Source organism: Hyperolius riggenbachi, chromosome 12 (genome assembly GCF_040937935.1).
Source record: "Hyperolius riggenbachi isolate aHypRig1 chromosome 12, aHypRig1.pri, whole genome shotgun sequence".
NCBI lineage: Eukaryota > Metazoa > Chordata > Amphibia > Anura > Hyperoliidae > Hyperolius > Hyperolius riggenbachi.
In genome coordinates, this window is record NC_090657.1 from 113,275,767 (window position 1) to 113,291,071 (window position 15,305).

A 15,305-nucleotide genomic window follows, 5' to 3' on the forward strand; every position below is an offset into this window, starting at 1 on the left:
CAGTCCTTAACTTCAGAATACATTCGTTAACCTTAGGAACCAGGGGTCAACCTTAGGAACCAGTGGTCAACCTTACAATATCGACCAGTGGTTAACCTTAGGATCCGGTCTTTAAATTAAGGATTCAGACGTTTCAGGATTACATGAGGTGAATACAAAATAACAATATTGATAACCTGTTAAAGCAATTTTCAAGCGAGCTGCAAAAAGTTTTTGATACTTATTAACCTCCTCGGCGTTCTATTGAGATCGCCAGGGAGGCTGCGGGAGGGTTTTTTTTTAATTAAAAAAAAACTATTTCATGCAGCCAACTGAAAGTTGGCTGCATGAAAGCCCACTAGAGGGCGCTCCGGAGGCGTTCTTCCGATCGCCTCCGGCGCCCATAATAAACAAGGAAGGCCGCAATGAGCGGCCTTCCTTGTTTTGCTTAGATCGTCGCCATGGCGACGAGCGGAGTGACGTCATGGACGTCAGCCGACGTCCTGACGTCAGCCGCCTCCGATCCAGCCCTTAGCGCTGGCCGGAACTTTTTGTTCCGGCTGCGCAGGGCTCAGGCGGCTAGGGGGGCCCTCTTTCGCCGCTGCTCGCGGCGAATCGCCGCAGAGCGGCGGCGATCAGGCAGCACACGCGGCTGGCAAAGTGCCGGCTGCGTGTGCTGCACTTTATTTGATAAAAATCGGCCCAGCAGGGCCTGAGCGGCAGCCTCCGGCGGTGATGGACGAGCTGAGCTCGTCCATACCGCTCAGGAGGTTAAGAGGGAAACCTCTGGGTGCCATAGAGCCTTCCCAGTCCTGTCCCTCTGGCCCCTCATTCCACTGCTTTCCCCCGTTGTATTTCCTTTGGGACTCCTCGGCAGGCTTGGGAAGCACTCGTCGGGGACGTGACAGATGCATCTGTACTTCCCGAGGCCGGACTTGCTCAACTTTGGGAGTACTTGGGAATGCAAGTGCTTCCAGTGGTTGCCCGAGGAGGGCTGAAGAGGTATTCGACCAAGCTGATTGAAGAACTTCACTGGGGACTGGCGGTGGAATGAGGGGGACAGAGAGAGGACTGAGAGGACTATGGGATCCTTTCTTCTTTATAGGTGAGTATTCTAGTTCATTGTTTTAGCTTGCTTCAGTATTGCTTTGAATGGTCAGATGATCTACAGTAGAAAAAAATAACTTCTGCCTTCCTGGTGTACACTCAGTCTCACTCTCTGTAGCTGGACAGAGTGCTCACGGCCTTTTTTGCTGTGAGTGAAGTTTAGATTGTTTAGCTGTTATATATTGTGCTGTCTGAATCCCATGGAATGCCAAGTATCCAACTTCTGGTTAAATTGCTTTAAACGAGCATATACCTTAATGAATACAGTAGAAAAAACAGGAAATTGAGTTCTCCATTACAATCTGTGGTTTAAAATGTCTTTTTGTTTTTTAGGTTGGTTATACAATTCGATTCGAAGACTGCACTAGTCCAGAAACTGTCATCAAGTACATGACAGATGGAATGTTGCTAAGGGAATGCTTGATTGACCCAGACTTGACTCAGTATGCTATTATCATGCTCGATGAAGCTCATGAGAGAACCATACACACAGATGTCCTATTTGGCCTTTTGAAGAAGGTATACATAAGTCATACTAATGTATACAAATGTACAGTATTTAGTTGTTTTGTATAAGGTGTATAAAAATAAAAAGTTTAGAGTACACTAGACTTGTGATTAGAGTAGAGTAAGGTGGGCATGTGACTAAAGCTGTTAGTTTTTTTTATTTTTTATTTCTATCCCTTTGAATAAGGTTGTCACACATGTGCTCATTACATATATTACACACTTGTGTACCTTGCTGACATCTGGACTTCAAGACAACAGTGTACCTGAGCCATTACTCATTCGCTATACACATCAGCAATACAGTTACCTAGCGCTACACTTACCCACATTCATGATTTTTTTTTTTTTTTTTATGACTTTCATTTTATTTTGATCTGCTTCTCAGTTTGTGCCTGAAGGTGGCATTCTCACAACATGCAGGGGAGTCAGTGTCAGAGGTTTCAAAACCATTAATTACAACAATAAACGCCCCCTTCCCCCTTTCCATCAATTATGAAATGCAACTGGACAGTTAGATGCAAGCAGAAGACATTGGAGAGAGGACAGGCCATTTAATCCCCTTAAAGTAGATCCGAGATGCATTTTTTTTTTTTTTTTTATACTCATTACATAATTGTTCCTTTCATATAGTTCATAGGGCATTCCTCAAGAGAGATATATATATATATATATATATATATATGTGTGTGTGTATGTATATATGTGTACATATACATATATATATATATATATATATATATATATATATATATATATATATATATATATATATATATATATGTTTTATACATACCTTGGGCTTCCTCCAGCCCCACACGCACGGATCGCTTCCACGTCGCTGTCCTCGGCCTTCTGTATCGCCAGTACCGGGTCCCGTGACTTTCAGCCAGTCGCAGCTGCCAGAGAGATACGTAAAGAGTGCACTTCTCTTGCACAGATTGGCCGGGACTGGCTGAAGTTACAGGACCCGGTACCGGTGATACAGAAGGCTGAGGACGGCGGCGTGGGAGCAATCCATGCGCATGGGGCTGGAGGAAGCCCAAGGCATGTATAAAACTTTTATTTTATATCGTCTCTGGTACACATTTTAAGCATACAGGTCTATGATTTCCCAGATCTGATTTTTTTCTTTTGCCCTTCTTAAATAATAGAAAACTGTGGGCTCTTCGCCACTCTATTGGAAATCTGCCAGTTGAAAGAGAGTCACAAGATACGATAAAGGGGTTTATCGATAACTGAACTTAAAGTGGATCCGAGATGAACTTTTACTCATTGCATAATTGTGTTCCGTTCCTATTGTTTATAGGGCATTCCTCAAGCCAAATACTTTTTTGTTTTTGTTTTAATACTCTAATTCCCTATAAACTAAACAAGCCTCGCCCACAGCATTTCAGAGAGCATTGGCATTTTCAGATAGTAGCAAGGGCTCATGGGAGCTCAGTCTGGGCAGGAGGAGGGGGAGGTATTTCTAGCCAGAGATTTCAGAGGCAGAGGGGAGGATGGAGGAGGAGGGAGGATTAGGTTTTTTTCAGTCTGAGTGCTGATGGTGCAGATAAGCCTGCCTCTGTGTAATGTTTAGAAACAACATGGCTGCTGTCATTGTATCACAGGAAGAAATAACCATATTCTATTAAAGCTGTTTGCAGCTAGATTTGCTTTTTAAACTATCTAAACTTTGCATAAGATATATAGACAAGTTACTTGTTATAGTTAGTTTTTCATCTCGGATCCGCTTTAATTCCTTTAAGACCTGAGGTTGTATACCATCCAGGCCAGGTTCCTTATGCATTTTTTTTTTTTTAGTTTAGCCTTTACTTCTTTCTGCGTTAAGTATTTCATATTACAATTGGAAGATTGGGACCTTTCTGCATCTGTAACAATCTGTTCCGCATCTGGAACAAATGCACATTTTATACATATGCACAATCGTGCATTTAGAATATAAATTTTTTCGCGCTAGTGGTCTTTTTTTAAGTTTAGGATTTGATTTTATAAGCTAAAATTGTAATAAACCCTGGAATTCCTATTTGAAGGAAATAATACATTTTCATTTGTTTCCCTTTTACAGACTGTACAAAAACGTCCTGACATGAAACTCATTGTGACATCTGCAACACTGGATGCCGTCAAATTTTCCCAGTATTTTTACGAAGCTCCGATTTTCACTATTCCGGGTCGAACATATCCAGTAGAGATTCTCTACACGAAAGAACCAGAAACTGATTACTTGGATGCCAGCCTTATCACAGTTATGCAGATACATCTCACAGAACCACCAGGTATGTAGAATCATGGTACGTCTTGTCACTGGAGCTTTACAAAAAACAATATCACCCAGAGCGCAATGGATATCTTAAATATTGCCTCTTAATCTCACGACAGTCTCTTGGTCTGGACACAATAACAGTATTAGGATCCTGTAACTGGGCCAGCTGACCTATACCTCAGTAAGGGTTAATGTTAACGGGTGGAACATGGCCTGCAATTGGAAGTTTTAGAACTTCATGTTATACGAGCAGTGGTTCATCTTCTCAATTCTCATTCTTCATAGCTTTCCTCTCTCACCACCTCACACTTCTACACTCCTGCCCCCCCCCCCCCCCCCTTCCTTTTTCTCTTTCTTCCAACCATGCCATTCTTCTCTTTCATATATGCATATATGTTTTATACATACCTTGGGCATTAATCTTCGGAAGTATATCCGAATTACAGCCCCACTGGTTTGTCTAAGTAGTCTACAACCATCCTCATGCACTTCATTAGCTTACTGAATATTAAAAGATGTGGTTGTCGGTCATTGGAATCAACAACGTGCATCACATGCTATGTTTCACTAATACCACTATATCTTTGTCTGGCCTTAATATTACTGGAAATATATGAATATACATCAATATCATATTGGAGGAATATCTGTATACCTAAATATTTTATAGATACCGGTGTATATTATGTAGTGTATTTGTTACCTGACTTGTTTTTCTTTATTTTATAGACACTTAATAGGCACAAACCCCAGAAAACCGTGAACTAGCTTGACAATTTTGGCATTTCAGCTGTGTCGCTATGATACCACAGTAACTTTTTTTTTTTTTTAATTACTTATGCCTCCAAAATGATACGCATATTGGGGTTTTTTTTTCAGGACAATGTAGGCTTTCTTAGGGTAATATTTTGTTTCCAACAATTAATTTTATAGGCATTTTACAGGGGAAAAATAGGCGTAAATGCAGAAAATACACATTTTTTTTAATATTTCACTCTTCATAATTTTAATTTGACAAGTGCCACAGTTATATAAATATTTGTCTTTTCCTGTTTAACATGATAACCTATATGCCATATTTCACCATAAGTTGGGAATGTAGTATACCAGTATCGCCAAGGAATGCTAAGGCGTATAGTTTAGGGACCCCAGTACTGTACAGGTACATTGCTAGGCAACAGCCAGCAATGCATCTGTACAGTGTTTGGGTCCCTGAACTGTGGCCCTGTCGATCACTATGGGTGGCAGCTATTGCAGGTGTCCGTTGCAGCCCGCAATAGCGCTAATGACAGTCGGGAATGCGGAGAAAGCTACGCGTGGCCGGTCTTGTCGTCAAAAAACGAAACTAGCTGGCAGCAAGGGACCAGAGGATTAGTGAGTGGCTGCGAGGGCACAGGACTGCTGCAGGTGGCTGGTAAAAGCCCCAGATGAGTAAAACACATTTTTTTTTTCCTGGCTTAAGTGTCCCTTTAAAGAGGAACTCCACTGAAAATAATGTAATAAAAAAAAGTGCTTCATTTTTACCATAATTATGTATAAATGATTTAGTCAGTGTTTGCTCATTGTAAAATCTTTCCTCTCCCAGATTCACATTCTGACATGTATTACATGGTGACATTGTTACTGTGGGCAGGTTATGTAGCTGTTTCTAGCTATTCTGGCTGTTAGACAGCTCTAAACAGCCATTTCCTGTCTGTGAACATTGTTACATTGTGGCAGTTTGCCAGAAGTACCGCGGTATTCAGAGCCTCTAGTGGGAGTGGTTTCAGCACAAAATCAGTCACACAGCGCCCCCTGATGGTCTGTTTGTGAAAATCATTCTTTTTCTCATGTAAAAGGGGGTATCAGCTACTGATTGGGATAAAGTTCAATTCTTGGTTGGAGTTTCTCTTTAAGTCTAAGTTTAGGTGACATAAGGCGTTTTAGTTAGGTGGGAGATATGTATTATTTAAGTGTCACTCTAACAGTTTAAAAAAAACTTAGTGCAGAATGTGAATTTCACATCCTGGAATGCACAGGGGGGGCAATTAGGATGTAAGATGCACATCCTAAAATGTTCAGGGGGTTATAAAAAAAGAAAAAATACATATTTCCCAGCTTTTTATGGTAGTTAATCTCCCTGGATTAACATTTTTCTGCTCCTGGTGATGTTTGTAGATATACTATACAGTGGATATCAAAAGTGAACACATCTGTTAAAATGCTTTTTTGTGTGATCTAAAAAATAAAACCAGAATAAATTAAAAAAAATCTCCCACCTTTTAATGTGACCTATAACCTTTTGAATTCAGGGGAAGAAATCTAGAAAATGTATATGGTTGCGGACTGCATATGTGTGTCTAACAATTCGTTAAAGCACCTTTTTGATTTAATGGGAACCTAAATCTTACTTAATAGTTTCACTTACCTGGGGCTTCTACCAGCCCCCCACAGATATCCTGTCCCCCGCTGGTCCTTAATGATCCATCGTTCCCCCGTCCGCGGCTTGTTTTCTGTTCTGCCGACTGATCAGTTGGTGGCCCACTGAACCTGCGCAGCCCTGGCCGTGCGCATACTCATACGAAAATCCTCGAAAAACATGCGCGCAGCCAGGCCCGCGCAGGCGCCGTGTATCGCCAGCTGACCAGTCATCAGAACTGAAACTAAGCCATAGCAGGGGAAAGGAAGATCGTTGAGGACCGGCATGGGACAAGACACCTGCAGGGCGTATACTAGTGTTATTTTACAGACATTTACTTGTGCTACACCAAAGCCATGATTCAAAAGGATCTCCTTATTTAATGACATTAGTAACAAATATTTCCAGCATCATAAGATATACCATTGAACACAGTGAAAACACTCATAAAAAAGAAAAACTGAGAAAAAAATATGGTACAGCAGTGATGTTGCCAAAAACTGGACATGCCTCCAACTTGATGTCAAGACAAGAACTGGTTAGGGAGGCTGACAAAAGTCCTTCAGCAACTCTGAAGAAACTGCAGGATTTTGAGGACAATTTCATGAGGCAAAGTTGCAAACAAAAGCTTTTCTTATGTAGAAAAACATCAGGGCCTGGCTAAATACCTGGTCCACAGCTATGTGGCGATGTCTTTCTGATTTATTACGTCCTATGATGGTCCTATGAGGATAAAGAAGAGGACCTCTTCTACATTGTTGGTTCAAGCTGAGAGATTGAACTGTTCTTGAATGGGTGATATAGCCTTTACCTCTATAGACTGAGTGCGCTTTCCAATATTTGGATTTAAATTTGCCAGTAGCTGTGTCAATGAATCATTTCGAAGAGGCATGAAAAGTCTGGCACTATAGTTTTAATATCAGCAAGTTGGAAGCAGTGCAACAAGCAACATGATGCATGAATGGCATAGCATGCAATGAAAACTGACATTCAAAGTTGTGATCATACAAAGTGATGATGCAGATGCTTGAAGTGCTGTACCTGGGTGTAAGGAGGTGGCAGATGTGGCCACCAATTGCATCATGTTGCACTGCTTCCAACTTGCTGATATTAAAACTATAGTGCCAGACTTTTCATGCCTCTTCCAGATGTTTTGCATAGACTTTGCTTTCCAGTCTTGAGCACATAGTATACCTGGGTGTTTATCAACTTTGCCTGCCTTATCCAGCATAACCCGAGTGCCTGCCAGCTCTCCTATTTACCTCAATGAATCATTTGTCAGTCAATTGACCTGAGAAAATGAAAAATTTCATTTCACTCAAATTGTCTGCTGATCCCTTCCCACATGCTTAGTGGGAGAATGCCAAAAACTGGAATTAATCAATATTAATATGAGTTGTATATTTATTTATGTATGTCCTTTTCCTTAGGTGACATCCTGGTTTTCCTGACTGGTCAGGAAGAAATAGACACTGCATGTGAAATACTTTATGAAAGAATGAAGTCTCTTGGCCCTGATGTGCCTGAGCTCATCATACTACCAGTATATTCTGCTTTACCCAGTGAGATGCAGACTAGAATCTTTGACCCAGCACCTCCAGGGAGCAGAAAGGTATGTTTTTCTGTGAGAAGCATCCATGTCTTGAGGTTATATTCTTATCCTTTCTGTTTTGTTTACGGATAAACTGTGCATAGAGAATTTAGGCTTGTGTAATTTAAAACAAAGGCTACTGCTTTAAGTAACTCTAAACAATGAGCATACTAAGTATGCTTACTGCACTGCAACCTTTGACTAGTAATTTAAAATAGCACACAGTTTTTCCCATTGGTTTCATAAAGTAGCCATGCACAGGGCCATTGCTAACCTTTTTTTGTCAGCTCGGGCAAGAAGTCCGGTGTCCCCTCCCCATCCCCCCATGTAACCCCCACATATGTAAACACCCCCCCCATATAAACCATGTGACCTAGAAGGTGAATGCATAATAGACGTATTTCAAGAAGGATAGGAGGCGCCCTTGTAGTATGTTCAGTGTTCCCTTTGTAAAGAGACTCCACTTGGTAAAGAGTTAAGCGTTTTGCGGCTCAAACCGCTTCCTCAGGTCAAGTACAGGTGCTCGGATGGAGACTGGAATGCCTGAGCGCCAAAAAACCAATATGTATAATAGAGGAAGTTCCTAAACACAAACAACTCGCCGGTCCTGCCGCCTTTGAAAAGCGTACCGCCTTCCTGCACTCCCCCAGCCCAGTGTGGAAATGCAGAGCATAGCACACCCCAGCCCAGTGTGGAAATGCAGAGCATAGCACAGGAAATGCTGAGCTCTTACCTCTCCTTAGGTAAGTGTTGTGCTTCCACCTATCCGCTCAGCGCTCGCCCTAGTGTCCAGTATCTCCTACCACATGAAACGTGATTACACGTGACATGCAGTGTAAAATGCTGGCACACAGGATGGTCACACAATGCAGGACTGAGTGGGTTAAATTTTAGGTTTACAGAAAAACTGGTCAAATTCATTCAAATTGATACATTAATATTAAAAATTCATTTTTACTGTGCTAACTGAATTTAACCTATTTTGGTTCCTGGACGTAGAAACTATGTCCAGGAACCATGCGCGCTACCGCGGCCGATCGCGCGCGCGTGGACGCGCACTCCCGGCCGCGGATTCGGTAGCCACGGAATCAATGTATCGGGCTATGGTGCCCAATCACTGATTCCTCTCCCCCGCTGAAAAAGCGACAGCTTCTCTCGGAAGCTGTGCTTTTTCTGGCTGTTCCCTCCCCGATGTGTCACTCTAAGCGTGTGTTACGCTTAGAGTGACGTCATGTAAACTCATGGCCGCCATCTTGTGGCCAAAAAGTAATACTACAACTGAATGTAAAAAAAATAAAAATTAACACACATTTACATTATAAATGTATTGTTTACCTCCCACCCTTCCAAAACTACCCAAATAAAATGTTTACTATGAAAAAAAAAATTACAATAAAAAAAAAAAAAAAAGTAAATATTTACCTAAGGGTCTAAACTTTTTAAATATCAATGTAAAGATGAAATATTTCTATATTATTTTTTTTTATTTTAAACTTGTTAATAGTGATAGATGCAAAATGGAAAAAATGCACCTTTTATTTCCAAATAAAATATTGTCGCCATACATTGTGATAGGGACATAATTTTAACGGTGTGATAACCGGGACATATGGGCAAATACAATACGTGAGTTTTAATTATGGAGGCATGTATTATTTTAAAGAGACTCCGTAACAAAAATTGCATCCTGTTTTTTATCATCCTACAAGTTCCAAAAGCTATTCTAATGTGTTCTAGCTTACTGCAGCACTTTCTACTATAACAGTCTCTGTAATAAATCAATGTATCTTTCCCCTGTCAGACTTGTCGGCCTGTGTCTGGAAGGCTGCCAAGTTCTTCAGTGTTGTGGTTCTGCTATGAAGGGGGACTTCCAGGCCCCTCTCCGCACACTGCCTGTGTATTATTTAGATTAGAGCAGCTTCTCTCTTCTCTTATCTTTTACAAGCTGGATAAATCTTCCTCTGAGCTGGCTGGGCTTTCACATACTGAGTAATTACAGACAAGGGCAAAGCTGTTTGCAGGAAGAAAAGAGCAGCCTGAAACTTCAGTGCATGAGAGCAGAAGGGGGAAAGAAACACACAAATGATCTCTTGAGATTCAAAAGGAAGGGTGTATACAGCCTGCTTGTGTATGGATGTATTTTCTATGTGTGGACATACTGTACATCAACCTGCTTCCTGTTTTGGTGGCCATTTTGTTTGTTTATAAACAAACTTTTAAATACTGTTTTTAACCACTTTTAATGCGGCGAGGAGCGGCGAAATTGTGACAGAGGGTAATAGGAGATGTCCCCTAACGCATTGGTATGTTTACTTTTGTGCGATTTTAACAATACAGATTCTCTTTAAAACTATAATGGCTAAAAACTGAGAAATAATGAATTTTTCCATTTTTTTCTTATTCTTCCTGTTAAAATGCATTTACGGTAAAGTGGCTCTTGGCAAAATGTACCCCCCAAAGAAAGCCTAATTGGTGGTGGAAAAAACAAGATATAGATCAGTTCATTGTGATAAGTAGTGATAAAGTTATAGGCTAATGAATGGGAGGTGAACATTTCTCACGTGAAAACGATAAATTAATTTTTAATCACTTCAGCTTTCAGTCGTTTTCACTTTATGCATCCGAGCAATGTTCACCTCCCATTCATTAGCTTATAACTTTATCACTACTTATCACAATGAACTGATCTATATCTTGTTTTTTCCGCCACCAATTAGGCTTTCTTTGGGGGGTACATTTTGCTAAGAGCCACTTTACTGTAAATGCATTTTAACAGGAAGAAAAAACTGAAAAAATTATTTCTCAGTTTTCGCCCATTATAGTCTTAAAATAATACGCGCCTCCATAATTAAAACCCACGTATTGTATTTGCCCATTTGTCCCGGTTATTACACAGTTTAAATTATGTCCCTATCACAATGTATGGCGACAATATTTTATTTGGAAATAAAAGTGCATTTTTTTACATTTTGCATCCCTCACTATTTACAAGCTTATAATAAAAAAAAAAAAATAGAAATATTTCATCTTTACATTGATATTTAAAAAGTTTAGACCCTTAGGTAAATATTGACCTTTTTTTATTGTAATTTTTTTTTGTTTTTATTAAACATTTTATGTGGGTATTTATGGGAGGGTGGGATGTAAAATAGTATTTTTTTTTATGTAAATATGTGTGTTTTTTTTTTTTTTTTACATTTAGATGTAGTTTTACTTTTTGGCCACAAGATGGCAGCCATGACTTTGTTTACATAACGTCACTCTAAGCGTAACATGTATGCTTAGAGGGACGTAGTGGGATGCCAGAGGCAGAAAAAGCGAGGCTTCCGAGTGAAGCAGTCGCTTTTTCTGCAGGGGAGAGGAATCAATTATCAGGCACCATGTCCCGATTAATTCCTGGGCAAACGATCCGTGGCCGGGAGCGAGCGTGCACGCGCGCGATCGGCTGCGGGAGCGCACATGGCCTCCTGGATGTAACTTTTACGGCCAGGAAGCTTAAATGGTTAATATTAAAGAGACTCCGTAACAAAAATTACATCCTGTTTTTTATCATCCTACAAGTTCCAAAAGCTATTCTAATGTCTTCTGGCTTACTGCAGCACTTTCCACTATCACAGTCTCTGTAATAAATCAACTTATCTCTCTCTTGTCAGACTTGTCAGCCTGTGTCTGGAAGGCTGCCAAGTTCTTCAGTGTTGTGGTTCTGTGATGCATCTCCCCCCTCCTGGCCCCTCTATGCACACTGCCTGTGTATAATGATCTCTTGAGATACAAAAGGAAGGCTGTATACAGCCTGCTTGTGTATGGATGTATTTTCTATGTGTGGACATACTGTACATCAACCTACTTCCTGTTTTGGTGGCCATTTTGTTTGTTTATAAACAAACTTTTAAAAACTGTTTTTAACCACTTTTAATGCGGCGAGGAGCGGCGAAATTGTGACAGAGGGGAATAGGAGATGTCCCCTAACGCACTGGTATGTTTACTTTTGTGCGATTTTAACAATACAGATTCTCTTTAATGTATCAATTTGAATGAATTTGACCAGTTTTTCTGTAAACCTAAAATCTAACCCACTCAGTCTCAAAATCTATACATTTTTGAATTTGCCGCCTCCTACCATCCAAAATTTCTCCTTGCACCCTACACCCAGGTTGTAGGGTTTTTCGTCCTCGCATTTCCTGCGAGCCGTTTTTTTTTTCTCTCCAGTTCATGACACAACGAAGACTCAGGCGGGGAGGTGAGGGCACAAACACTCTGGGCTGGAGGAGTGCAGGAGGTGGACAGAAGGAAGCACAAAGGGGGACTGAGGGAGGCAGAGGTGGCACAGAGGGAGAGGAGGAGGCTAAATGGATACACAAAAGGAGACAACAAAAGGCTCAAAGGGGGTTAGAGGGATGCACGGGGGCAGAGAGGTGGCACAGGAGGCACAAAGGGGATGGAGAAAGGCACAGTAGGACAGAGGGATGTGCAAGGGGACAGAAAGAGGCACATGGTGATAGCAGGCAAGGGGAACGGGAGGAGTAACAAAGGGGTCAGAAGGTGGCACAGAGAGATGCACAGTAGGGCAGAGCTGGCACTGGGGGACAGAGGTGGCACAAGGGGACAGAAGGAGGTACAGGGGCGACTAGAGGAAGCACAGGGGGAACAGAGGGAGGCACAGGAGGACCGAGGAATGACCAGAGATGGCACAGAGGTACACAGTGGAGGCTGCCTGCTACTTACACTATCCGGACGTTGTGATGTCTGCTCTCCAGGACCGGCGATGCTGCTGCTTTTCCAGACACTGAACTTCCTACTGCTGCACACAGGCCTCTCAGAAGTGGGTGATCGATCAACCGTGAGGGCAGGATTTTGTTCAGGGGTGAGACTTTGTTCAGGGTTGAGGCTATGTTTGGGGCAGAGCTTAATTCAAGTGTAGCGCCCCCACAGGACCAGTAGCATGCTAGACAATAGCCTAGAATGCCTTTGGGTAAAAAAGACCCTGGAAATAAAGACAAGCAGGGTCAGGCTGAGGGGGAGCAGGGTTGGCACAGCAACAAGGTGTCATTCCCACCATGGAAACCTTTATAAATTTTTATTTTGATATGCTTCTCATTTTGGGCCTTAGCATGGTGCCTTAAATGAGGCAGGAGAGTCAGTGCAAGAGCAGGAGGCACTGAAGAGCAAGGATGCTCACCGACCTCAATCATGAGTGATTACTCGTGATGTGATTCAAATGAGGTTTAATTGATGCAGGTGTGCGGCGGGGATAGAAGGGGTTATTTACCCATACAGTGATCTCCCCAGAATGTTTTTCCAGCCGGGTGGCATGAAAAAGTAGCCGGGTGGGGCGAGATGAAAATGCAGGGCAACTCTGCTTACAGCATAGAAGGAGGTCAGGAGGTGAGCTGATGACAGCCGGGTGGTCACCAAATCTAGCCGGGTGGAGCACCCGGCTAAAAGAGCCTGGGGAGAACACTGCCATAATTCCGCCGTCCACCCTGCGTTCCAAAGAGCTTTCACGCGTCCTATTGGTCACGTTGCAAGCCTCACAGTGGCGCACTTCCTCCTGCAAGCCAGAAGGAGGAAGTGCGTCAGTGTGAAGCTTGCAACGTGACCAATAGGACGACGCATGAAAGCTCTTTGGAACGCAGGGTGGTCGGCGGAATTATGGGTAAAAAACCCCTTTTATCTCCGCCGCACACGTGGATCAATTAAACCTCATTTGAATCACGAGTAATTACTCGTGATTACCAGTGATTGAGGTCGGTGAGCATGCCTACTGGAGAGCATTCAGGAGGGTTGTAGAAGCCACACTGAGTATATGGTGTTCCACCCACCTCCTGTACCACGCAGGATGATTTTTTTTCGGTAAGCACTCAAACCAGCAAACAAGGATGTGCCATGGCTAGTTCTGTAACACCACAGATACTTCAATGTGCATAAATAAGTATAGCCGGCACTAACCAAATAGTAATTATGCTCTTTTATTATTGTGTATCACACCTAAGAAGCAATGCTTTGAAAAGGCTTTTCCTTTTTGAAGTCTGTCAGTACCCTAACAGATCACTACTATGTAGTACCGGTATTTATACAAGTTGCCCAATGATGGTCTCATCCAATCAAATCTCATTGCGTAAAAACTATCAAATGACAAAGCATATAGCAGGACAGACCTGATGAGAAACTAGGAGTCTCGGCAGTATCACCTCCCTCTCACTGACGCAGGCCCACAGAATTACCTGGTAAAATATTACCTTATAAATGCAGACCCTTATCCATTGCCATGGAGCCATGCAAGCACATAATGAGAGGTGGGGGGAATTTATTTATTTATTTATTGTATTTATAAAGCGCCAACATATTACGCAGCGCTGAACATTAATTTAGGTTACAGACAATATTTAGGGGTGACATGCAGCAATATGACAATACAGGAATAATAGAAAACCAGATCACACGGCACAGTATGAGTGCCAGGTAATGCTTAGTCATTGGATTGAGCATGTAGATTAGGCAAGTTAGGTTCACTCAGATGCATAGCATGGGTTCACAGTAATGGAGGTGCATGATCAGGTAGGACACAAAAGGACGACCCTGCCCAAAGGCTTACAATCTAGAGAATACGATACTCTCGTCTAAAGTCCCTCCCCTTTATAACATCGAGTAAGTAGGCGGGAGTTTCCTTGCGGGAGATGCCGGGTCATTCCTGCCCCCATCAAAACAGACCTGATGGGACACGTCCAAAAGACGTCTGGGTATGGACATCTCTGTTTCCCAGCATGTCCATTGGCTGTGAGTGACATAGTCTCCGTCCTACTGAACATACCTTCTTCCAGGATAGGATGTTCCCTAGTCTGGATTGTGCTGGCTAAGCAACCATGGATGCAAGCCAGGGAAAGCATTAACACAACACAAAAACGCCTGAGGATAGTGCCCACAGCCACACCTGCACAAAATATAACAGTCTCAATTTTCAAAAGATATATGAGCTTGTTTGCCTCCTCTCTATAAAAAAAACATAAAATCCCAGAGGATAGCGCTCAAAAGCTATATATAACCCAGTCCAATGTCCTGCAATAGAGCATTCACATTCCAATATGCATCCAACTTCAGTTGACTTCAAACTTTATGGCTCGCTTTATGGTAAAATAAAATAAAAATGCACTCCCATGTCCCCTCAATGTGTATATCGCAGTAATTTGGGCATGGGCTCTCCCCCGCTATAGCCGCCAGGCTTCCCGCAGTCTCTTAGATGGCGTCTCTGATGTTCGCCGGGCCTCGCGCCGTATTCCCACGCCAAACTGCCAGGTCCTTTCAGCCACACTATAGCATGCGTCCTCTCTTCCGCGTCTAAGCCCCGCCCCACCGGTTTCGTCAATTGTGACTGTCAACGGCTATAGCGGGGGAGAGCCCGTGCCCAAATTACTCTATGCGATATACCCATTGAGGGGACATGTGAGTGCATTTTA

The 15,305-nt window shown here is 42.3% G+C and overlaps 1 protein-coding gene across 1 annotated transcript in view; it reads left to right on the top strand.

Moving 5' to 3' along the window:
• The window catches only part of DHX8 (DEAH-box helicase 8), a 140,876-nt gene that overhangs the window by 78,371 nt on the left and 47,200 nt on the right, over nucleotides 1-15,305 (top strand). Inside the window, exons 15-17 of the mRNA XM_068263424.1 lie at nucleotides 1,420-1,605; nucleotides 3,665-3,875; nucleotides 7,691-7,872. Of these exons, the coding sequence (XP_068119525.1) occupies nucleotides 1,420-1,605; nucleotides 3,665-3,875; nucleotides 7,691-7,872 (579 nt within the window). The remainder of the gene's footprint in view (nucleotides 1-1,419; nucleotides 1,606-3,664; nucleotides 3,876-7,690; nucleotides 7,873-15,305) is intronic.